Here is a 25809-nt window from a genome sequence, read left to right on the forward strand (position 1 = left end):
ACACTACACTAGAATGCCAGCCTCGATAACGATACACTTATTAACATGAACACAATAGCACTATAATATTTAGTTGATTTAAAAAACACACTATACAGACAATGATATCTCTCAAAGTAGACATTGTTAGCCCAGCCACATGTGTTACGGTATACTATATTGGTACACTACACTAGAATGCCAGCCTCGATAACGATACACTTATTAACATGAACACAATAGCACTATAATATTTAGTTGATTTAAAAAAACACACTATACAGACAATGATATCTCTCAAAGTAGACATTGTTAGCCCAGCCACATGTGTTACGGTATACTATATTGGCAACGTGGAACTCGGACCGACCGCCTCACGAAGCTTTCAGACAGCGGGGGTAGGAAAAGGGAGAGTGCATGCCGAGCTGGGATTGGCTGAAACAGGAGGCGTGTACCGGTTGCCATAGTAACTGCCACCTCCTACTACCACGCTGAGAGCTGTCAGAACACGCACATTGTTTTAATAGCACTATAGCATTAATTAGAAATATAGAAAAAGGAAGAATGTTAAACAAACTAGAAAGCTTATATATTTATTTAGACCAGGCGTATAATAAGGATCAGAATCTTAATGACTTCACAGACATTAAAAGTATATTACATGAATTAATGCCTAAATTATTAAATATGGATAGTTCAGATAAAGTTAGCATCCCTAATATATTTAATTCTTTATACTCTAAAGCTCCTTCCATATCTTCGAATAGTAGGCCTACTTCCATCAAATTTGATAACTCCACCCCTTCATCAACTGCTGCACAGTTACCTCCACCCATCCTCTCCTCCCTTCCCTTCCACACTCCTCATTCCCTTCCCCTTCGAGTTCACGCCCACCTCTCCAGAAGATACAATATGAGAAACAGAGCCAACAGAATGGCGGTTACTAACGCAACAAAAGATAATGTGTAACAGCTTACAAAAAGCACTTAAGTCCTCATCTATTCTAATCAAAGGATTCTCTCCGTGTGTTTACCCTTTTTAAGATGTCCTTTCCTTCTCTTACAGACAACATTATTCCAGAATACTACTGGTTTCTCTTGCCAAAGGTTCCCTACAGTATTACCTATATAAAGGGCTACATTTTATATGATAATCAACTGATGTTTCCGTTTCCTCATTATTTATATCCTCATGTTTACAACATTAAAAGCAGCCCTAAACACATTGTTTGCAAGACATAATTTTGTGTGCTTGTCTTAATGCCTAATTTTGTTGGCAAAATACGCAATATCACATTTGGTGAAATAACAGCCAATTGTTATTTGAACCAATTTTATTAGAACCACATAATTTTATAAGAACAAGTTTTAGTCTCAGACCCATTAATTTTAGAATTACCATAGACAATGCTCCAATAACATGTTTTATCATTGTATTATTCACATTAAGTGTACCAATTTTTAGTAAATTAGGATAAAAGGCCGATTTTTTTGTATCTTTTAATAATATGTGTAAATTTTTAACGTTGTATTTCAGGCTGAAGATGCCTTAAATTAGGGGCAAAACATGTCCCAAAATATATTAAGTATTATTATATTTATGTAACCACTTAAAAGTGGATGTAAAGTATTGAACAGGTGATTTAATAAATAACTTCATTATCTTTGAACTATAACACTTTTCAATACGGAACAATAAAGAGGTTTATAACTTGTAGTAAGATGGGAAAAGGTGAATATCTTGCTGGAATGATAAGGTGAGAGCAGTTTGTAAACATAAAAAGAACGCTTATCAAGAATGGCTCCAAACAAGAGCTGAGGCAGACAGGGATTTGTATGTAGATGAATGATACAGACCAAAACAAATAGATGTTGAATCCAAATAGAAGTCATGGGATGATTTTTGTAATAACCTGGAAAGGCTAGGTCAAGCAGTAGGGAAACCATTCTGGACAGTAATAAAGAATCTTAGAAAGGGGGGGGGAAAGGAAATGAACAGTATTTTAAGAAATTCAGGTAAACTCATATAATAGATCCCAGGGAATCACTGGAGAGGTGTAAGGAATATTTTGAACATCTTCTCAACGTAAAAGGAAATCTTCCTGGTGGTGTTGCAAACAGCCAACTCATGGGGAGGAGGAAAATGATGTTGGTGAAATTACGCTTTGGGAAGTGGAAAGGATGGTAAATAAACTCCATTGTCATAAAGCAGCAGGAATAGATAAAATTAGACCTGAAATGGTGAAGTATAGTGGGAAGGCAGGGATGAAATGGCTTCACAGAGTAGTAAAATTAGCACGGAGTGTTGGTAAGGTACCTTCAGATTGGACAAAAGCAGTAATTGCACCTATCTATAAGCAAGGGAACATGAAGGATTGCAACAACTATTTAGGTATCTCATTGATTAGTATACCAGGCAAAGTATTCACTGGCGTCTTGGAAGGGAGGGTGCGATCAGTCGTTGAGAGGAAGTTGGATGAAAATCAGTGTGGTTTCAGACCACAGAGAGTGTGTCAGCATCAGATTTTCAGTATGTGCCAGGTAACTGAAAAATGCTACGAGAGGAATAGGCAGTTGTGTTCATGTTTTGTAGATCAAGAGAGAGCATATGACAGGGTACCGAGGGAAAAGATGTTCACTATACTGGGGGACTATGGGATTAAAGGTAGGTTAATAAAATCAATCAAAGGCATTTATGTTGACAATTGGGCTTCAATGAGAATTGATGGTAGAATGAGTTCTTGGTTCAGGGTACTTACAGGGGTTAGACAAGGCTGTAATCTTCCACCTTTGTTGTTCGTAGTTTACATGGATCATCCGCTGAAAGGTATAAAATGGCAGGGAGGGATTCAGTTAGGTGGAAATGTAGTAAGCAGCCTGGCCTATGCTGACGACTTGGTCTTAATGGCAAATTGTGCCGAAAGCCTGCAGTCTAATATTTTGGAACTTGAAATAGGTGCAATGAGTATGGTATGAAAATTAGCCTTTCGAAGGCTAAATTGATATTAGGCATAGAATTTTAATGATAATTTAATAAAAACCAGCCATTCAATACTTTCCACGTACTGTAACTGATGTCAGGTTGTGTTGTCAAGAACAAGTGGAGATTTTTGAACTGATTGTTAATTGTAGGCTGGTCAAGATTGAAATACATTAAATATACATTTAAATTAACTGTGTTTTAACTTGGCAGTTCTATTCTATTTAACTTAAAAGTATGTTCAAAACTAATTGATGTCAGTAGGTAAGAAATTCAACAGAATTGAATGTCAGATTGGTGATACAAAGCTAGAACAGGTTGATAGTTTCAAGTATTTAGGTTGTGTGTTCTCCCAGGATGGTAATGTAGTAAGTGAGATTGCATCAAAGATTAGTAAAGCTCGCATTTGTGATCAACAGTATTCTGTAAGAAGGAAGTGAGCTCCCAGACAAAACTATCTTTACATCGGTCTTTTCTCAGACCTACTTTGCTTTACGGGAGCAAAAGCTGGGTGGACTCAGGATATGTTATTCATAAGTTAGAAGTAACAGACATGAAAGTAGTGAGAATGATTGCTGGTTCAAACAGGTGGGAACAGTGGCAGGAGGGTATTCAGAGTGAGGAGATAACAGCTAATTTAGGAATGAACTTGATGGATGAAGCTGTATGCATAAACCAGCTTTGCTGGTGAGGTCATGTGAGGCAAATGGAGGAGGATAGGTTACCTAGGAGAATAATGGACTCTTGTGGAGGGTATGAGAAGTAGAGGTAGACCATGGTAGACGATGGTTAGACTCGGTTTCTAATGATTTAAAGATAAGAGGTATAGAACTAAATGAGGCCACAGCATTAGTTGCAAATCAAGGATTGTGGCGACATTATGTAAATTCACAGAGGCTTGCAGACTGAACGCTGAAAGGCATAACAGTCTATAATGATAATGTATGCATGATATGATCTTTTAAAATAATAATTATTATTATTATTAATAAGAAATTCATCACAATTGAGGAATATCCCAGTAGCAATGGTCACTAGTGTGATGATAAAGCAATTCCATTTATGTCATGATTGCTATGTCTAATCTTAGACTTCTAAAAACTGCTGAAGATGATCGTATAACGATCAAAACTAGTCCAAAATTTTTTTCTTAAATGAATTTATGGCAATTTCATCATATCAATCAGGGGCGGTGCGTGGTATTGTTGCAGGGTTGCACAACTCCCAATAATTTTGTACTTTTTGTCGTCTTTTCTTCCAATGTTTTAGTTGAATATACCTAACATGTATTCGAAAACTTGTTAAAATCAACCATCTTTGATCGTTCGCTGCACTAATGCTTCGTAACGGACCAACAAACGCTGCTGGCTTCGAATCAAACTCAGGGAGTTTGCTTTCCTACGACAACTCCCTAGCGGACAGCACGGTGCAATGTACCTCAGCAGGGGCGAGCCTAAGCCTGCATAGCATCAGGTAGCATGCTCGCCAGTATCAGCCTCAGGGAGTTGCACGAGGCTAGCAAGTCCCCTATCGAGAAACAGTTCCAAATGTCCCTGTTAGATTGCGCCTTTATGCGGACATTATTTCATTCCTACTTCCTCTCCTCTCCCAAAGGTAATCCATTTTCATTTTTTTAAATTTAGAAGTTTAATTTTTGTTGTACCGACACAGATAGGACTTACGGCGATGATGCGATAGGAAAGGCTAGGAGTTGGAAGGAAGCGACCGTGTCTTTAATATTAAGGCACAGCCACAGCATCTGCCTGGTGTGAAAATGGGAATCCGCGGAAAACTATCTTCAGGGCTTCCAACAGTAGTGTTCGAATCCATTATACCCCGAACGCAAGCTCACAGCTACACGACCCTTACCGCACGGCCAATTTGCTGAGTAATTTATTTTCCACGCCATACCAGACCACCCACAACGTCTTGCTTCAATGAAAAACAGGAGGGCAAATGTTCAATTCAAGTGAGGCAAAAGTAACTATGCCAGGCTGTGTGGTTCAGACAGTTGAGGCGCTGGCCTTCCGACCCCAACTTCGCAGGTTCGATCCTTGCCCAGTGCGGTGGTATTTGAAGGGACTCAAATACGTCAGCCTCATGTCAGTAGATTTAATGGCATGTAAAAGAACTCCGGCATCTCGGCGTCTCCGAAAACCGTAAAATGTCGTTAGTGGGACGTAATGCCGATAACATTAAAATAAGAGTAACTGTAGTTACAGTGTACAATTAGCCTCTTATTTCCTGGGTTGTAATTTCCAGATGTATTGCAGTTTTAGTAGGAATGTAGTTCATTAATTAACGGTAATAGAGTTTCTTGTTATTTCTACAAGCTATGAAAATGAAATGGCGTATGGCTTCTAGTGCCGGGAGTGTCCGAGGACAAGTTCGGCTCGCCATATGCAGGTCTTTCAATTTGACTCCTGTAGGCGACCTGCATGTCGCGATGAGGATGAAATGATGATGAAAACAACACATACACCCAGTCCCCGTGCCAGCGAAATTAACCAGTTATGGTTTAAATTCCTGACCCTGCCGGGAATCGAACTCGGGACCCCAGCACGCTAACCATTTAGCCATGGAGCCGGACTCTACAAGCTATAAAAATGTGACACTGAAGATGTTCTTGCAACACCCAGCTTCAGTTACCACCAGCCGCCACTGATATCAATGTGTAGATTAGGTGGAAAAGAAACGCCTTTCTTCATGAGAAATAAAAACAATTACAGTATGCAAATCTTTGTTTTAAGTCAAAGAGTATGGTATTGGGTAGGATTATTTATCATCTGTTCACAGTTCCAGTTTCCTCTGTACTCTTTTCACTCTCTTTTATTTGTGTAGGCCTTGTTCTCCATAACATTATGCAGTGTTCCTTCCGTACTTGCCACGTCCAATTGTACTGGGTGCTGTTCTTGTAGGCTCCGTCACACCAACCTAGTCTTGATATGATCTTCATAGACTATTTGACCAATGTTTGATAGTACTGTGTGGCTTAAGTCCTGAAGCTGTCAGCTTGGGGATAGTGGGTTTGAACCCCACCATTAGCAGCACCATAGATGGTTTTTCGTGGTTCCCATTTTCACACCAGGAAAACTCTGGGGCTGTACCCCAGTTAAGGCCATGGTCACTTCCCACTCCTAGCCCTTTCATATCCCATCATGGTGGAGGTGGTGATTGTTGTCTTAAGAGGAAGTACAACTAGGCAACCATCCTCTATATAATACTAATCAGAAGGAAAAAAGGTAGCAGTCCGACACTTTGAAAAATGAATGTATCAGCCAAAAGTGAAGGTATCAGCCAAAAGAAGACAAGTGCTGTGAAAGGCATGAAAATGAAAGACTCCCTAGGCCTTCATACGTAATACTATCAGGTCGGAAAAGAACAAGAGTTGACCAAAAGAGGTTGGAAAGAATAGATGAAAGTGAGGAGCCTTAATCAAGTAAGTGGAAGCAATGCCAGGACTCAGCTTAGGGCCCCGTGATCGCCAACCTACGCTCAAAAGTTCAGAACCCCTGGAGCTCATATTCCATCACCATGAGACCTATGTGTGCCGGTGCAACATGAAGAAAATTATATTTTTAAAAAAGATAGCACCAATATTTTTAAATTCATATTCTGGGAGGCAGGTGTGTGGGAGGCAGGGAAGACATATTTAACATTTGTGGTGCAAAAATGTATGCTATACTCACAACTGTAATATTACATTATTTTTTGTTCCCTTCCTATCATCAACTAATTACTAGTAACTCAAAACTCTCAGCCATCAGTTTGATAAAATATAACGAAAATAAACCAGTGTGTGTCTGCGTGCTTGGTTCTGAAATAATTTTGTTTATGAGGAAAACTAGGGAATCCATGCAAGTTGCCTTACAGGCAAAGCAAATCCAATCAGTCCTAAGGCAGGACAACTCTCCTTATATACTGTTTTAGCCAATAACAAGGTAGGATTTACAACAAAACAAATATTTTTGATTTTACATATTTTTGTACCAACTGCATGTACCAGGTGGCTCACGGACGCCGTACTTTCTACTTATAAATGTCCCACATGCATAAGTGATGTGTGGGGTGTCTACCAACTGATTTTAACAGGAGAACTACTGCCAGCGGGCAGGTTACGTCAGAATATGAAGAGATAAGAAACAGAGTCACACTCACAGCATGTTACCTCATAGTTCTAAGCCGGTGTATGGTACAGCCGCACTATATTTATTGTCTGCTTATGGCCAATGGCTAGTGTGATCAGCAGCGGTGAATACATAGACATTATTTTAATCTGGACAACCCGGTCGGAATGCAACAGAAGCTCCAAACAGACGTATGCCTTCTACACACACATTTCGCCGAACAGTATTCGTTTTTGTTCCATGCAATCATCTCTTTTATCGAGTTGAATGTCTACACGTGTCTAAATTAAGTAAGATGTTTTGCGCAGGTTTGAATTTGGTCTCGAGTTGCTGCTGCTTTTAATGTACATCCTTCGACACCATAATGCAGCACACAGGAGTACCAACATTGTGAGAACACAAGCCTGTAGCAGCAAAATGAGGCTTTTAAACAGGAGAGTACGTACAAAGAGGATTTACCAGGGCAATGCGGCTCCATGTGATTGGTCAGTTAGTAGACACCCTCCCAGGCTCACTTCCTCTCCTTGCTCGGTCAGTGCCTATTATCTTACGACATTTTATTACGCATTTAAGGTTATTAGACTAGGCCTGCACATACCAGAGTTTTTGTTTGTAATTTGTGAAATGTTTTGCTTAATATAAGTCTGACACGCAATAATTCTCGTTACAGTCAGTTATCTTGCATTCAATAGATGTCGGTGTATTTGCGTTTATCTGTGCAGCTTTACATTTGAAAGTGATCTGTTTCTTTTCAAAGGTTCTAAAGGATCTAAAGCTTGTTATTCATTTTGGCAGTCATGTTCACAATTTAGTTGATTCTTGAGATAGGACATTCAGCTTCCAGTGTAAAATAAAATAGATTTTTCCTATTTACCATGAAGTGAAATGATGTGCAATAGCAACTTCTGGCTCAGTGAGGAAAGCAACGTGAAACTACCTTTCTCCTCATTTCCCTAGTACGCCTCTTCAGTGACACCTAGGCCATCTATGACAGCTAATGGTGAACCTGTCGAGGATCCAACCAGCCTTCGGGCTGAATACTCAACATACATACATACAACCTTCTTTTACGATTTACATAATGGCTTGTACAGTTTTCACGATATTTGCACAAGATTTTCATGTCTCCTTCCTAGTGCTGTTTATAATCTCCACCTCAATCTTTAACTAGTCTTTAATAAAACATTCTCAAAGTATTTTTGATAAGAAATATGACATAATTTCAAAGTTTTTAACACTTTCAACACTGCCCGTACAGATACATGCACACTGCTTTCCCGGTTGTGGACGGTGCCCATGTTTATAGGCAGCTGCATGTATCCCATATGGTTCCTGCCCCTTGCTCTCAGGTAGTGTAGTAGTTTTATCTAATGTCTACTAGAATGCAGCAGTTATTAGGAAGTTCAAACTGAAACAATATAAAGGGTAGTTTCTCCTTGCTATGACCTTTGCCGAAGCACTCAAAGTGTCGGTGCTGGGACGTGAAATCTGTTGTGCTGTCAGCTGTGTTATTGTACAAACCATGTCCTAACACCAGCTCAATGATAGTGAGAAGCAGGTTCAGAAATAATAACAGTGATGAAGACTTTGCTTAGGAACCAAATAACATATCAAGTGGTAATTCAGGCAAGATTTTCATTTGTTATGTTGCTTCTAAATGCAAGTTTTTAGCTGCATTATTTTATTCTGAATACAACTGATGGAAATACTTCACCTGTCCAGAACTTTGGGCTTATTTTTTCTTTTAGACAAAGAGACACAACCGCTGGTTCACCTGTATCGCGAAAAGAAAGTACAGGGTGGTGCAAGATTGGACTGTGCATAGCCGAATGTTATCAACACAAGCTATTCCTAAATAGGTCAGTTCTGTATTTCAAATATAATTTTTTGTGGGCTAAGTTTGAGTGATTCATTTTTATTGTTTGGGAGGCTTTAACTTGAATGTAAAAGTTTTCTCTGTACATTTTTTTATGTTTTGCATAATACTAGTATAATTAAAATTACTTTAGATATGTACTTTGTGATTAACATCTTCATTTTGGATGGCTGATGCCTTCATATGATGTACTATGTTTAGCTGTTGTGTAATATTGTATTAGAATTTAGGGAAAAACCCAGTTCATTGCCAGGGTCCATGTTAAAATATGGTGCTGTTAAAAGTGTTAAGAACTTCTTCCTCTTAAAATGCAAATATCTTTCACCATTGATGTTCAGGTTGTTAATGAGCCTTAGTGGCAACCTGTAAATTCAGGAAGTTGATTCTTTTGCATTAAAAAAAAAACTTTCTATCTTCGGAATTGTCCTGGAAATAATTTTCAAAATGATGGTTTAGTGAAAATTTTACATTGAGAATTTTGAAAATTGAGCAATAAAACCTTTTATAAATAAGATCATATATTTTTCTGTGAACTGAAGACCAAGTTTCAAACCAGCCACATGTTGGGGCCTATACGGTCAGAAGAACAGCATTAATAAAACAATTTTCAGTGGTGGAAGGTGTAGGTGACCACTTAAGAGGTAATCAGTTTTGTCAGTGGCCCTATAAGACATTGGTAACTTATGCAGCTATATGGTGTATTGATATTAAGCCTAGAAAGTTTTCAAAACAAATATTTTTCAAGTTTCATGTGGTGATGTTTTTTTAATAGCTATATTTCTCGCATAATGCAACCTTGTTTGTAACACCCATTGAAACTCTAAAAAACATTCTATTATACCTTCATTTGCACCTTTGTTTTATTTTATTTTGTGTAGAGAAAATGCAAATATTTTGAACTTTCATTGTGCATTTTTCTCTGCTTTGTAAGTTGTTTTATTGGTTTATGGATGTCTGTCATATTGCAATATTTTTAAGCTTGCCATATTGCCAGCTTAAATTTTAGCTTAGTCATAAAGTACAATATATTGATACATTTTATATATAATGAGAATATTATGTATCACGCTATCTATAGAGAATATAGATAAAAAAACATTTTTTGTTATGGGAAATATTTAGTTAAAAGATTTTATCTCTTATTTTATTTATTGAAAGTAATAGGTATCTATAGAAAATATATGTTGTATTATAATTTTGTAGTTCTGGAGAATGTTTAATTAAAGTTCTTTCATCACTAACATTTATAATAATTTTTTGCTTCTTTTATTATCCTAATTCACTCATGGAAGTCCTCTGAATCTTTTCCTATTCTACAGTCATCAAGATTATTTTAAGCTTGGAAACAAATATAAATTGAAATATTTCTCTACTTGTATGGATACAAGGTGGAACCTCATTAATCCATCATCTTCGGGTCTAAAGGCATGTTCAGAACGCAGGAAAAGTCAGATTACGAAAGGATCGATAGTATTTACTGTAATACTGTACGTAATAATAAAAGTACACTACATGCGTACCTTAAAAATCTGGAATGCTCATTTGCCTGGCAGATGACATCCGAGATGTTGCTGGTATATCCCTCCCTTATCCACAAAACATCCACTGGTGCGAAACAATCATTCTTTTCAATGGGTGTAGGTTACTGTAGTCATGTCCAAGTCCATGAACCATGGGCAACAGCTGAGTGACCTAGTAAGTGGTCCTGAGAGTCAGGGTACCAGTTGCTATGGAATAGAAGGGAGGGGGGGGAGATAATATAAGAAATAAATTACATCAAGATTGATGTAATATTATTCACATGCTATATTGTATTGAAAAGGATTAATATGGAACAAAAATTAAATTTATAGCTTACTAAAGGAGGGGGGCATCGTGAATATATTTTGAGTCATGGCCCTCCTTGTGCTCAGGCAGCTAGGTCTATCAATCCACCGGTGGTCCCTAACTCAATAGAGGAGATATCCTCACTTGGGCTATGTGTAAGTAAGGGTAGCATCCTGCTTCATAGAACCCACAGAGTTCAAAACATTTTAAAGCAACCCTGAGACCTAAGGCAGTAACGGAGTCCCACTTCCATTTGACAGGCGAGGGATTTCTTGGAAACAATCTGGTGAACGAAATAGAATATGATGGGAAGCTATGAATATTAATGAGGCTTATGAGAGAAAGAAAGAAGGAACTGGCTGAGTCAGCAAGAGTTAATGATATTTGGGTAAGAGGGGATAATGTGGAAGAGACAGGAGGCACATAAACAATGGTAGGAAGATATACAGAGTGAGGAAATACAGGCTAAGAAGAGACAGGAGGCACATAAACAATGGTTAGAAGATATACAGAGTGAGGAAATACAGGCTAAGAAGAGACAGGAGGCACATAAACAATGGTTGGAAGATATACAGAGTGAGGAAATACAGGCTAAGAAGAGACAGGAGGCACATAAACAATGGTTGGAAGATATACAGAGTGAGGAAATACAGGCTAAGTTAGGAATGAACTCAACAGATGAAGCTGAACACATAAAGCAGCTTCAGTGGTGGAGTAATGTGAAGCGAATGAAAGAGGATAGGTTACCTAATGGACTCGTCATGGAGGGTAAGAGAAGTAGAGAGGGACCAAGACAACAATGTTAAACTTGCTTCCTAATGATTTAAAGATAAGATGTATAGAACTAAAGTTGCAAGTAGAGGATTGTGGCGGATTTAGTAAATTCACGGCCTGCACAAGAGCTAAACTGAAAGCCTGTTTGGTGTCTGCATGGGATACTTGCCATGATGATTCATAGTTTTCATCACCATTGTTGTCTTTTTTCAAAACAATACTATCTCACAGCAAAACAAGTGGCTACTACTTAGGCCTACAACTGAAAGAATTTTGCAATTGTATGAGACCCTGAAATCATTTCCAAGTCACAATTAGGCTGTTTCTTGAGAATCCTTTAGCTGAAGGATGTCTAGTTTCTCGAGCTACTTGTAACAGCAAATATGGTTCCATCCTTAGTGAACTGTGTCAAGTTTGCAAGAGAGGGAGAAAAGCAACTTCATTTGCTTCAAAGTTTCAGGTGTATCTGGAAATGTGACAATGATCATCTTCTTAATGTCTTTAAGAAACATTTGTTTTCTTACGGTGTTTATAGTTAATACATTATCAAATGGATTAGGCAGTATAATGAATTAACTGTGTTTAACTGGTTGATTCTTTTCTAAAGAACCTGAGTGGGAAACGGTGAAAATGTGTACACTGTAATATGAGAAAATAATATTCTTGTAATTGACAATTTGGCAGTTTATTGTTTAAGTAAACTGTCTGAAAAGTTTTGTACGTATGTGAACAGCTCCTTTAAAAAATTCAGACAAGTGGTGTAATATAATGACCACACGTGTTTCACATGATGAATACATTGATTTGCTGAAACTTTCAGATTTTTTTCTCTTGCGATCCCGGCCCATTATTCAGTGGAGAGATGAGGGAAGACGATTGACGACATAATATATGAAGATATGTCATATAAATACAGAGATGTCAATTGTTGTCAATATTATGGCTTTCTTAAGAAGATTGGAGTGTAGTGACAAATATTCCGTTTCTAAAAAGCAAAAAATTGAATACTGGTATCTATTTTCTAGAATGACACATCACTCGTGTTTTGCGAAACAAAGAAATAAGAGGTTAAATTGTTTTTAATTGTTAAAATAGTATCATTAAATTCTACACACTAATAAACTGCTAATATTTCATGCTTGGTTCTTGGCTGTATTTCTTAAAGTAAGAATCACTGCACCAGCATTATCTTTCGAGACGCTGGCGTGCCTATTCTTCACTTAACAAGCGACATACGGTACTACACGCAAGTGGCTGGTTGTGATGAGAGTATTTTAATGGCGATGAAAACTATAAACATCCAATATGCAATACATTGCGTTCTAACGAATATTGTTATAAACTTCCGACATGCAGGTGAACTTGCGAACAAAGTAAAGTCTAATGTAGGCAAACTTCAACAAGTGATTTAGTACAGTCAACTGCTAGGTTGTTAGAAATAAACAATGCACAGCAAGACATGTACATGCTTTAATGACAACGTACAGGGAGTATAATCTATAATATAAGACTTGATGGCCGAGTCCCGAGGCATAGGAACGCAGAGAAGCTGTGCCAGCGAGCACAGTTTACACGTAAATTGCATCGCGCACAGTTCGACGAAAAGTTGTACAAATGTCCTCGGGCCAGCTCGGTCTACACTTCAACCGTCGTCATTTAGGGCTGTCGCCGAGGTGACAGATTCCCTATCGACCTGAAGGAGAGTATAGTTTAGTAACTATAGATGTGATCACGAGATAGCGCCACCGGCGAGATAAAGTTGTGGTCTGTTGTTATGGCAACGATAACAGAGATGCTACATATAAGGAAGCTGTCGCCACGTGGGTTGGCTTGCTCTCAGTCGCTTTTGTGATATTATTCGGAGTGGTACTGTGCAAGTTGTTGCTGGTTTATGCAATTATTTACATGTTTGTTTCCTGAATAGGTATTATTTTCGTTGTTAGTTTATTTTGTGTGTGTGTGTGTGTTTTTTTTTAATTAGGTGGCTAGTTGTACAGTTCTAGTCTTTATTTAACATGTGCAATTGTTGAGGTTATTGTCAGTTTAATGAATTTGAAATCTCATATTTATCGGCAATGACGTGTTCTGTCTTAAATGCCGGAATTATTAGCACGAGCTTTGGAACGGGTCAGAGTTTTGAACCATCACTGCATTGTCCATCACTTTCCGATTCAGCTGTCCATCCGAGATTAACTTATTCACTTATCTTATTAAATAATTCCCCACCAGTATCAGCATTACCGTCATCATCACTCCTTCCAGTCCTCTACACCACAAAAACATCAAGTTGCCTATTATCTCTTGAGACGAGTCTTACACCTAGAATTTCATATATCTCATGTTGAATTTTTTCATAGCTTACAAATTCTTATTTTACAATGAATGCTCACACCTCTACCATTCCTATCCTGTCTCTATGATAAACACTTCAATTCTGTGAGAAAATTTATGTATCCATAATATCACTTCTCAACCATGAATCAACTCCTCTTACAATACCGTATCTTATAAATATATATCTATTTCTTTCACTTCTACAATTTAACAGTAGCAACTTATTTCACGCTTACTTGACTTCCAGCTCCCTATCCTCTCATCACCACACCAGTATCCTTTCCAACGAATGCCCTAACTTACACATACCACTGCTGTTAAGTGAAAGCCACATGAGTACACATCCCTATCTCTTACCAACCCATTGGGATCTATACGTCTCATTTCCGATCTCCCACACACCCACTCTATAGTCTCATTTTAATATCTGATAGCCCTCCAGTGAGTGTCCCACCTACACAGTATCCCACTGATATCAATCTCTGTTACTTAAACATCTTTTGTGTTGTCATAACTAGATCCCACACGTCCCCAACTATGCTAGTACCTATTCCTGTCTGCTTGCATTGTTAGAGATGATATGAATTATGCAATGGAAAAGCAGAGATTCCAGAGTTTAGAAGAGGACTGGGTGATGGACAGATGGTGGTAACTGTTGTCTCCTATTTTAATATATAAACTATATAAGTTTAAACTTTGTTCACAAGCTCAATAAATTTCTCTAAACATAGATGAATTATTTTATGTTACATAAATACATATTATTTGTCATCTACCTTATATTTCAAACATGGAACATATTCACATGTTCTTTACAGGCTGATGCTGGAGGAGATGGAAGAGTTACAAAGCCATGTCCAGATAGCCAAAGCTCATATTATAATATTTAAACCTTAAAGATTAAAGTTCATTCTACATTAGATATAGGTATACAATTAGCCATGTGTTGCATGTAAGAAGGTACATAATTGTTTCTAGGTAAGGATAGAAATACGTACACTGTTATACAATTAGAACTGTCCAAAAATCTATATCAGAGATTTAAACTCATACATGCTAATAAAATGTAAATAGGTTTGTGGTAACATTTATAAGTATTAAAACAAGTTAAACTTGTTACTGACATAATAGTATTCACTCGAAGTAAGATGATAACAAGACGTTCTCATACATACGAAGATGTTCCAATGTGCCAGCAACAAATGTTGAAGAAAATTCATAAAATTTACTCACTCATTAGAATTAACTTAAGATAAAACACTCACATTTGTTTCAAATGCAAGAACGATATTTAAAGATATTCTGCGATACACCTGCTTATGCATTTCATCACAGCTTACACGAAGAAATGGAGAGGAGGAACAGATTGAAGAGGAAGAAATGATTCATATATATAATTAAAATGAATTGTCCGACTCCATGGTTAAATGATCAGTGTGCTGACCTTTGGTCCAGAGGGTCCCGCGTTCGATTCCCAGCAGGGTGGGGCATTTTAACCTTCTTTGGTTAATTCCAATGGCTTGGGGGCTGGGTGTTTGTGCTGTCCCTTACAACGGCTGCATCTGGCTGGAAATAGCCAAACGAAATTAATTTCCTGCTGAATTTAACAGAATATGTATCTCCAACTGAATGGTGCAGTGAAAATAAGTGGGCAACATTACATTAACCTCATCCTTCGTAGTTTCTCCTTCAATAACTACCTCGAAGCAGTCATTGCACCCACAAAAACACGAGGTCCACTATAGATGTGTGCTTTCTTTATCTGTATATTGTAGCACCCTCGTATGTATGCAAACGTTACATCTGGAACATATGGAATCATTTTACTTCTCTTTACGAGAATAGTCTATTCTCCTCGTGCTAGTAGCCGGTTCCAATTATCGATAAACTGGAGGAGATCCATCATTTTATTGATGTGCTGTGAACCACAGACCATTTCCCTTGTTTTCCTCTTTCTTCGCCCTGATGCTAGTCCACCGATCCTTCTTCTAGGCGTTAACTGATTGAATGGTTGAAATTGTGAAAGTAATGAGTTTTGCATCTATTATCATGGAACACCCTGCAAGATTTTTCTTGCAAAATTTGCTGCTACACAGAAAGGACAGCTTTGCATAACTCTTTCAACTTTTCTTTTGTGATATTATAGTTTCTTTACAGGCGAAAAGCCTGATGATAGCACACTTAGTAGGGTTATCCACTGGGATGAAACAGTCGTGATTACACCACAGTAGCATCTTCTTCACGGAGTTCTACTATAATGCCATGCAGCGTTTTACAACAAAGAGTCTCCTTTTCTGACATATTGCGACACAACAATCGAACAACAGACATGTAGAGAACGTATCCTCTGTAAGAAGTGTATGAAACAATGGGCAGCCTAACTCGTGAGGACTGATGAGTTGACAGGTTGGTGACACAAAGTGGTATTTTCCTAAGCCTTTTACGAAGACAAGGTCAGGACTTGGCAGGTGTGCATTCATAATGAGTGATAATGATATTGAATCTTTCCTTCCCACCGTAGAATTAAATGTCGTCTGATCTTCTACTTGACAGTGAAGTGGGTTTAAAACTCAAGATATTAATCTTAATACGTAGACTTTTACGACCACTAAATGACATTATGATAACTATTTGGGGATATTCGGTCGTGTAATAATAAACACAATCCTTGCGAAAAGCGTGCTGTGCTTAACACCCTTATCAGCCGAGCAAGGGGGGTTGCGAGCAGGATAAAGTAAACGGTGAACTTCAGTTCCTGGCCAGAACATTTCTGAGCAATGACTCTTCAAGGAAACAGAAGTGCTACATCCTAAGCCAAAAGACCGATTGTCACGTGATTCTCGTTCTTTGAGTCTGGCCTTCTTGCCATACGTACAATCTGTCATGGATAGGACTGGCAATATTCTCAGAAAGCACAATATCAAGACCATTTTTAAGCCTAGTATCATCATAGGCAATTGTTTGCAATCTGTCAAAGATACTATCGGTTTAAACTGCGCTGGAGTATATATGATTCCTTGCTCCTGTGGATTGGTTTATGTTGGCCAAACATGTAGGAAGGTAGCAACAAGGGTTAAAGAACATCGTAGGCAATTACGTCTTTGCCAGCCAGAGAAGTCTGCTGTGGCAGAACATACCATACATAATGACCATCAAATAATATAGATGCAACTTCTGTCATTTGTAAAGAGAAACATTTTATTCCTAGAATAATTCGTGAGGCGATAGAAACTGCTAAACGCCCGAATAATTTCAACAAAGGTGACGGCTATATACTGAGTAGATCATGGCTACCCTCCATAGTTAACTCGTCAACATCTTTTTCCGTGACTCTGGAGGCCCTGGAATGAACTGTATTTCTAACAGGGTCTCTCTATCTTGAGTCTGGTTACTATGGAGTGACCGTAGCCATTATGCTTTGTTACTGCTCTGAAGACGATCCTGGTCGCAGGATCGAAACGCGTCAGTTGGTATATAATATAACACGACCTAATATCCCCAAATAATTATCATAATCTCATTTAGTGGTCGTGAAAGTCTACATATTAAGATTACTAAACTCTATGGGGAGAGTATTATTTACGACATGAAACCCTTTGAACGTCTGAGGCTGAAAACGGCTCGTATCTTGTTGTCTCTAAAATTCTGTGTTAGATATTGGGACAATAACATCGTCCCTAAATTAGCGGTGTTAAAGCATTCGACTGAATCGCCACATACTCGTAGAATTCTACGTAGGGCGAGCTTTGCTCTCATTCGAGAGCGGATTCATGCTTTGAGAAGGGAACTGGATTCTATTTCAGGTGAACTGTATAAGCTTCATCTTTCTTTTAAGTCGGACATAAGAGGCGAACACTTTCAACCATCTGGACCTTGTGTCTCACTTGGCATCCTTATCGCTTTCATCTTCTTCAAGGGCTAGACATGTATCCAAATTTTCCCGTTTATCGATGTGCCAGAGGAAGAATTCTGTCCCACACTTAAAATTCTTCAAAAGTAGTGGTTAATTTCTCCACCACTATTTGGATACTCCTTCTATGTCTGTGCTCGAGAAGGGATTAAATTTTGCGATTTCACCTCTTAAGCTTCCGACGGAGGAGATCATCTGTGGTGTTGAGACTTCTTTAAAGCCTTTACCGGATCATATTGCTGAAGAGATTCGTCTTGAAACCGCCACCATTATCAGACATTTCAAACCGCCTCGTCCTCTCCAAACAGAGGTATCCTCTTAAACAACTAAAAATGAACAAGGACTTGGTGGTGCTGAAGGCTGATAAAGGCAATGCGACTGTGGTTATGAACACAGATTGGGGAACTTCTCGGTGATCCCACCTACATGGTGCTAAAATAATTATCCTACCAACGCCATGGAAGGAAAACAGCGTCTCTTATTAAAGCTAGCTCAATTCCGAATTATGTTTCTCGCGGTTTGCGACAGCAGGCTTCCACAGTTCCCCGACTTTATGGCCTTCCTAAGATCCATACAGACGGAGTTCCCCTTAGACCTATTGGTAACAGTATAGGTTCCCCTACATACAACCTGCAAATATCTTGGAGAACTTGTCAAGCCGTACATAGGTAATGGGGCATCCATCAGGAATTAATCGCAGTTTATTGGCATTTTATCCAATCTGCATGTTTCTCCTGGTGATATTCTAGTCAGTTTTGATATTGTGTCACTATTCACACTAGGGTTCCAATCATGGACACCTTGTCTCTTTTGGATAAAATCTTTCCTGGTCACATTGTAAATCTGTTTCACATTGTCCTCATCACCACATATTTAAGTTTTCGTGGTACAATATACGAAGAAATGGATGGGATCGCCATTGGCACCAGTCATCGCTAATTTCTATATGCAAGATTTTGAAGAGCGTTGTCTTCAATCTTGCAAGCATTCCATCTGGTTGAGATTTGTCGATGACACATTTGTAATCTGGCCCGATGGTGAATACGAATTATCCATATTTTTGATCACTTGCATAGCATACATCCAAACATTAAATTTACCATGGAGACTGAACGTGGAGGGTGCTTGCCGTTCTTGGATGTTTTGGTTTCTAAGAAATCAGATGGAACTTTAGGTCATTCGGTTTACCGTAAACTTATCCATACTGATAGATATCTTCATGAGTCCTCTCATCACCATCCTTGCGAAAAGCGTGCTGTGTTTAACACCCTTATCAGCCGAGCAAAGGAGGTTTTTGAGGAGGATAAATTAAGCGGTGAACTTGAGTTCCTAACAAAAACATTTCTGAGCAATGGCTATTCAAGGAAACAGATTGACGAAGTGCTACATCCTAAGCCAATAGACAGATTGTCACGTGATTCTCGTCCTTTGAGTCTGGCTTTCTTGCCACGTACAATCTGTCACGGATAGGATTGGCAATATTCTCAGAAAGCACAATATCAAGACCATTTTTAAGCCTAATGTCATCATAAGCAATTGTTTGCAATCTGTCAAAGATCCTATTGGTTTAAACTGCGCTGGAATATATATGATTTCTTGCTCCTGTGGATCGGTTTATGTTGGCCAAACATGTGGGAAGGTAGCAACACGGGTTGAAGAACATCGTAGGCACTTACGTCTTTGTCAGCCAGAGAAGTCTGTTGTGGCAGAACATGCCATACATAATGACCATCAAATAATTTTTGATGCAGCTTCTGTCATTTGTAAAGAGAAACATTTTATTCCTGGAATCATTCGTTATGCGATAGAAATTGCTAAACGTCCGAATAATTTCAACCCTCACAAGCTAAAATAATGATAATAATATGAATCCGTCAAAGTGATATAACCACATAAGCTATCGTAGCACATAAACGGACCTGAAATTAAACGAACGAAGAAGACAATAACTGAAGGGAATTTCAGATTTACCTTTCAATGTTCAACTCTATTAAAGTGTAGAATCCAAATAGATCTGTTCAGTTATTCTAAACGTAATCTCTCGGACAAAAATTACCAAAGCCCGGAACAGTTATTATAATACATATCCACGAATGAGAAAATGGTAAACAAATCATGGAGAAATTGACAGCTAAACTTACGATCAGTTTCCAATTTTTAAGTTTTTGTCTTCGACGATTGTTCATATTGTTCTAATCACTCCCTTGTATCGTTACCTACACATCATTCCCGTGAGGCTGCCATGTTAGAAAGAGAAGCTCTAGGCAGGGCTAGACTGACAGCGGGGACTCACTCGCCTGCCCGACGTTGAATCCTCATACCCTCTTCGGCTGAATCGTTTGCGTCGTATCCAACTGTATCGCACGAATGAAATTTGCTTTCATTATACACGTAATAAATATGCTGAAGAAAATTAAATCAGATAAGACCAATTTTGAATACATTTTCATAAAAACGCACAAGTGATATTGTGTTAAATAAATTGTCAAAATGTGGATTTCATATTCCCGGCGACCTTGATAATATCAAATGCACATCAGGAAGTATTTTCCAAAAGGTAAGTTTCATTAAGTACTCTACAAATCACTCATACTTTTGAAGTTAAACTTCTTTAGCGGAGTTATGAAAAATGTTTATATGGGAGTGATTGGAAAAATGTAGCGTGGGAGATGCAACAAAGTAACATTGAGTCAAAATTTGTGAAACGGTACCTTCCAAAGAGGTGATTTGAATCCGTTCCTTAATGTGTTTTTCAACAATACGCCATCGTACCAGCAGTCCACTGATTTGAGTCTTAGACGAACTGGTCTACAATAATGGTAAGTTGCAATTGTATTTGTCAGCAAATGTTTCTCAAAAATCAATCAATCACTACTGATCTGCGTTTAGGGTAGTCGCCCAGGTGGCAGATTCCCTATCTATTCCTTTCCCTAGCATTTTCTTAAAGAAATTGGAAATGTATTGAACATCTCCCTTGGTAAATTATTCCAATCCATAACTCCCCTTCCTATAAACGAATATTTGTCCCAATGAAGTAAAGACATCAATCAGATAAATTACCTTGCCGACAAGTACCTCAGTTGCAGAAGTGTGAAGTGACAATATTTCTACTCCGATAGGTAAATCTGAAATATTACAGAGAGAGAAAATACCCTGTGATTGACATTAGTAATTGTTTTGTGTCGCTTGCGGGGGCTCCTCATCAGCAGGCTCCCCTTCCCTACACCAGCTGCTAGGCAAGATAACTGCTATACATTACCTGTATGTTATTGTTGATGCATTAGGAGCTTTGTAACATCGCGGTTATCAGACTCGTATACTTATACTCGTATGTATGCAGAATTTGATTGACAACCTGTGTTACTGTAGTGGTGTATTAAAATATACTCGGTTAGGAAGGGGATGGAAATATCCCTTAACTTAAAAATTCATTATCTCCTAAACCGATAATTTAAAAAACTGCTTTTGAGCTTAAAATTCAACAAAAAATGTCATTTAACAGGTGATATATATCAACTCTGCCCCCGACCACCACCACTACCTGATTCTCTATTCTACGTTGTCGAACATCATTATAATTGTGGTGTTTCATACGACATCGCGTCGAACACAAGCCAGAAATCACTTTTGGCTATCACGATCGATGCGATGGGGGGCATTCAACAGGCGTTCGACGAGATGGAATTAGGTACATAAATATGAGAGTTGTTTTACATTATTGACATGACACTATTTACAACAATGCAGTACAAATACACATCATCTAACAAACAAATTACATAAACTAATTGTAAACCTACGTGAAGTAATAATGATCAATGAACTATTACCCCAGGCTAGAGTAACTGTTGAATTAGGTATACCAAGTCGCTTATTATCATCATTACTTAGAGCAACTTGTCCAGCCCCGCGGTGTAGGGGGCAACGCGTCCGCCTGTCACCCGGCGACCCAGGTTCGATTTCCGGCCGAGTCAGGCGTATTTAATTGTAAGTGATTAATATCCCTGGCCTGGGTACTGGGTGTTTATGTCGTCCTTAACGTTCCTTTCCTCACATTCAACACTTTACACTTCCGCAATTGCACTTACACGCATGTTCCTATCATACGGTGAAAGTAGCGACAAAAGATATGCAGAAGTCGACGCCACGAACAAATACCATTACATTTTAAATGAATAGAGCAACTTTGTTTATTAACTGAGTGTAAAGCTGGTGATATACGCACACGATACTGCGCCGTTCCCGCGTCCAGGATGGATGGCGTACAAGAAAACTTCAACTAGGGTTGGCGAGTATCTCAGGGTAATCATCGTAGTATTTTAACGTGTGTCCAAAAAGGACCCGACTCCTAACTAAATATTTGGTTGACGAAGAAAAACAGTGATGGACGTCTCGATCAAACGAGTCGTCGAGGGACGAGACATATTAAATTATGCAATATTTAAATCAAAATTATATAGTATACTAAGTAGCTATGAATGACATCTCAAAAATACCTTACTATCATTTATTCATAAAAGGAAAATACGATGGACAGAATGTGTAAATATGGACTGAAGATCCAAAATTAATCAATTAGCTCAGTATTACAAGCTGGAATCGTTCATACATAATCATTATTCGAAGCATGTCTCCTTAATATCAACATTGAAATGGATATCTGCTTCACTTTCATACTATATCATATAAAAAATTAACAATTGCAAATTCGCATGAGTTAATATCAATTAAATTTAGCATTTAATTTTGTTGTCGTATGACACTCCTCATTTTACCGCAAGTCTGTGTTCAATTCTTAGGACAAATACTTTTCTTATTTATTGTAAGTTTCGTAGGACTGGCGGAAAGGATAAGATTAGTTTCGTATATCAGTAGCAATTATATGCTATAATTCATCCAAAACAATAACATTAATTGATTATCCTTGCATTATTCATCAACAGCTTCCAACCTAAATTAAATATATCATAAGCATCCAAGTAAACTCTCAACTGAATCAAAATGTCAATGCATGACCTTATATAACTTAACTATGAGTGTAGAGAATACCACGGTTAAAGGTAATGAGTGACTATAATACACATAAAATTATTAATAAGAAGTAGGAATAACTACTCATGTTAATCAATGCCTGCTATAATCGATATTTCATAAAACATATGAGTAGGAATATCATATTGAAATACTCATTTAAATGAATAATCATTCATATTAAGATTTATCTTTGATGATCAACTCCTATCTCACTATTCACAACTAATACCTCATGTTGTCATCTTACTGTACGATATGGATTTCCAACCAAACAAACATCGTTATTGCTTAATAAATACTATCGATCCGCGTCTGCGTCAATACTTCATTCTTTCTATTTCCATTTCCATTATATCCTCGTAGCATTATATCCATATTTCAATTCTTTCATTTTTATCCTCACATAACATCATCTCATATTCCTAGTCTCACATTTCACTTCATATCTCTTGCAATACTTCACAGCATTTATAGTATATAACCTACATTGACGCATAACAAACTTCATATTTAACTAAATAAATCTATTATCAGATCAATGTCTTCACATTTAACATCAACATGTCTTCTTTCTATCTTTATATCCATATCTAACCTCTTCTCACTCATTTATGACAACATTTAACCTATATTCGTTGACATAATATATACATTTGATTTAAAATCCTATAGCATTCTACTCTCAAATACTTCACATATGTTACGGCATGATTCACTATGATTCATTAATATCGTAGACATTGCACTAGCATACTATTTAGTCACTTCCCTAACTAGAGATGGTCTTATGTATGTTTTATGAAGACTGCTTATTTCCTTCATTATAATGACACTATTAGGTCACTCGCGAGAAACTATCTTAATTTGATTCGTTTCGAAAACATATATGATTAACCATCTATTAATCAAATGCAAGCAGAAACTAGCGATTATATTCATATCTCTACGAAACTTATCTTTCCCTTTGGCCACCAGGATTGTTATTTCTGGCTAGCCTTCGGTAGCCTTGGTCAGCCTCGATGTTCCGCCGCCAGTCACTAGGATGTTCTCGGGAATGCAGCTCTTCCGTGCCCGTCATATCGACTAAATTTTCTAAGAGCAGTCGGCCCACATTTTTTACAGGTCCATGACGTAGTTGTCTTGCGCAATTTGAAGATGCAAATTCATAGAAGAGATTAGTTGAAACATCTTGACATAAGCAAAGTCATTCTAACATAACAATGATATCGAGAACCCGTTTAAATAGACGTTTATCTCCCTAATTTTATGCAGACATTCAATATGTCCGCTTTTGCTTTATTTCTTTATATTGAATGCAATTGCTACTTAAGTTAATGGCGTTTTATAGTTCATTTTTTCTTTTACGAGCCAAGGCCTATTCTATGCCTTCTCCTTAACGCTTGGTTGATTGAATCTTGCAGTATTTCACGTATTTAGCATGAATTTATTAATATTACTATCGTAATTATACGTTGTTCTTTCGTGTAATTGCAATATATCCTTTTCTTCTTCCGCTGCTATATCAGTTTCAATGCTTTAATGAGTTGCTCCATTGTTCTTGCGTATAATTGCAATATATCCTTTTCTTCTTCCGCTGCTATATCAGTTTCAATGCTTTAATGAGTTGCTCCTTTGTTGACCAAAGATTGTCCGCTTTTCATCAATGTGTATTCATTTGTAATTTTTTATATTGGTGTTGGCGTTAACAGTTCGAACGGTAATTTGTCTTATGCACTGCCTCTGCGATCGTGACCATACTCTGTCGCACTACTCCGTATTTCCTTGATATTCTATCACTTTATGCACAATGTTTAATTTCACTAGCGGTAATCGCGTGCAATTCGACTCAACTAAATTGCTCTTAGAACAATGGAAACGGTACAATACTGGTGAACTAATGGTAATACAGTTCTTATAATCAACTGACGTATGTGTCAAACTCATACACTGCGTACTGTTCGTTGGCGTCATGTCTTAGTGAAACCGGAACAGACTTATGCATACTCCTGGTAATACTGCTTAGTTATATATAGACTGTTACCAAATATGAGGGAAGTAATCGTGTGGTGGGGGGGGGGGAAGTATACCACAAAATAACACACGAATTCTGTATGAACAATTGGTCTACATCTCACGTGTACCGGAAGAAGTGCTTGCACCTGAACATGTCGGACATGTTGGAACACTCCCACACGCTGCACGTCTGACTCCAAACGTAATACTAAATACGAACTCTCCAACATTCCAGTTAATAACTGAAACGGGCTTAGCTGGGGCGTAAAATCCACTCCTCCGATTATATTTTCCACTTATTTGGGAACATTCTGTGCAGTCCAATCCCTCAACTTGAATACCAGTTTCGAGCAATTCTGTTAAACCGTTTTCCCGCGATGTCATAAGAGACAGACAGAACAAAGAACTAAACCTACTTTCGATATTTACAGTCAAACTTCCATAACTCCAACTTCTGTTACTCGAATTGTCTATATCTCGAAGGATATGTGAAACCCAGGTGTAAAATGTGTTTCTCTCCGTAAAAATTGTAATAATATAACAAATGCGCACATTTGTGCATTTTTAAATAGTTAGTTCTATGAGAGATTTCACTCTTTTTGCACAACTGAGTAGATGGTATCTTGTACATGTTTTGTTGCAAAGTTCACATTTACACTTATCACCTGGCGTATGGAATGACTTGATCACGCATATTTTATGATGGAGGCCATTGACTGCGTAACGGGTTGCCATATGCCTGAGCTCATAGTTTGCCATCGTCCAAGCTCTGTTCATCATGGCTTCAGTGCTGTAAAAATCTTCCCAAATACTTGATCTCTTTTCATATCTCTCTTTTATATGTTTCTCTGATGCAATCGTGTATGGAAATCCTATCTTCGCAATCTTCATTGATTACAACAAGGCATTTGACTTCCTAAATAGGCAGAAATTAATCAAGAAACTAGAAGCGATCT

At 37.9% G+C, this 25809-nt stretch overlaps 1 protein-coding gene across 1 annotated transcript in view; it reads left to right on the top strand.

The window, feature by feature from the left end:
- The window catches only part of LOC136881997 (uncharacterized), a 90667-nt gene extending 80525 nt beyond the window's left edge, over positions 1 to 10142 (top strand). Inside the window, exon 4 of the mRNA XM_067154476.2 lies at positions 8834 to 10142. Coding sequence (XP_067010577.2) covers positions 8834 to 8993 — 160 coding nt within the window. The 3' untranslated portion in view covers positions 8994 to 10142. The remainder of the gene's footprint in view (positions 1 to 8833) is intronic.
- Positions 10143 to 25809: the final 15667 nt, after the last annotated feature.

This window comes from Anabrus simplex, chromosome 10 (genome assembly GCF_040414725.1).
Source record: "Anabrus simplex isolate iqAnaSimp1 chromosome 10, ASM4041472v1, whole genome shotgun sequence".
NCBI classification, from domain to species: Eukaryota; Metazoa; Arthropoda; class Insecta; order Orthoptera; family Tettigoniidae; genus Anabrus; species Anabrus simplex.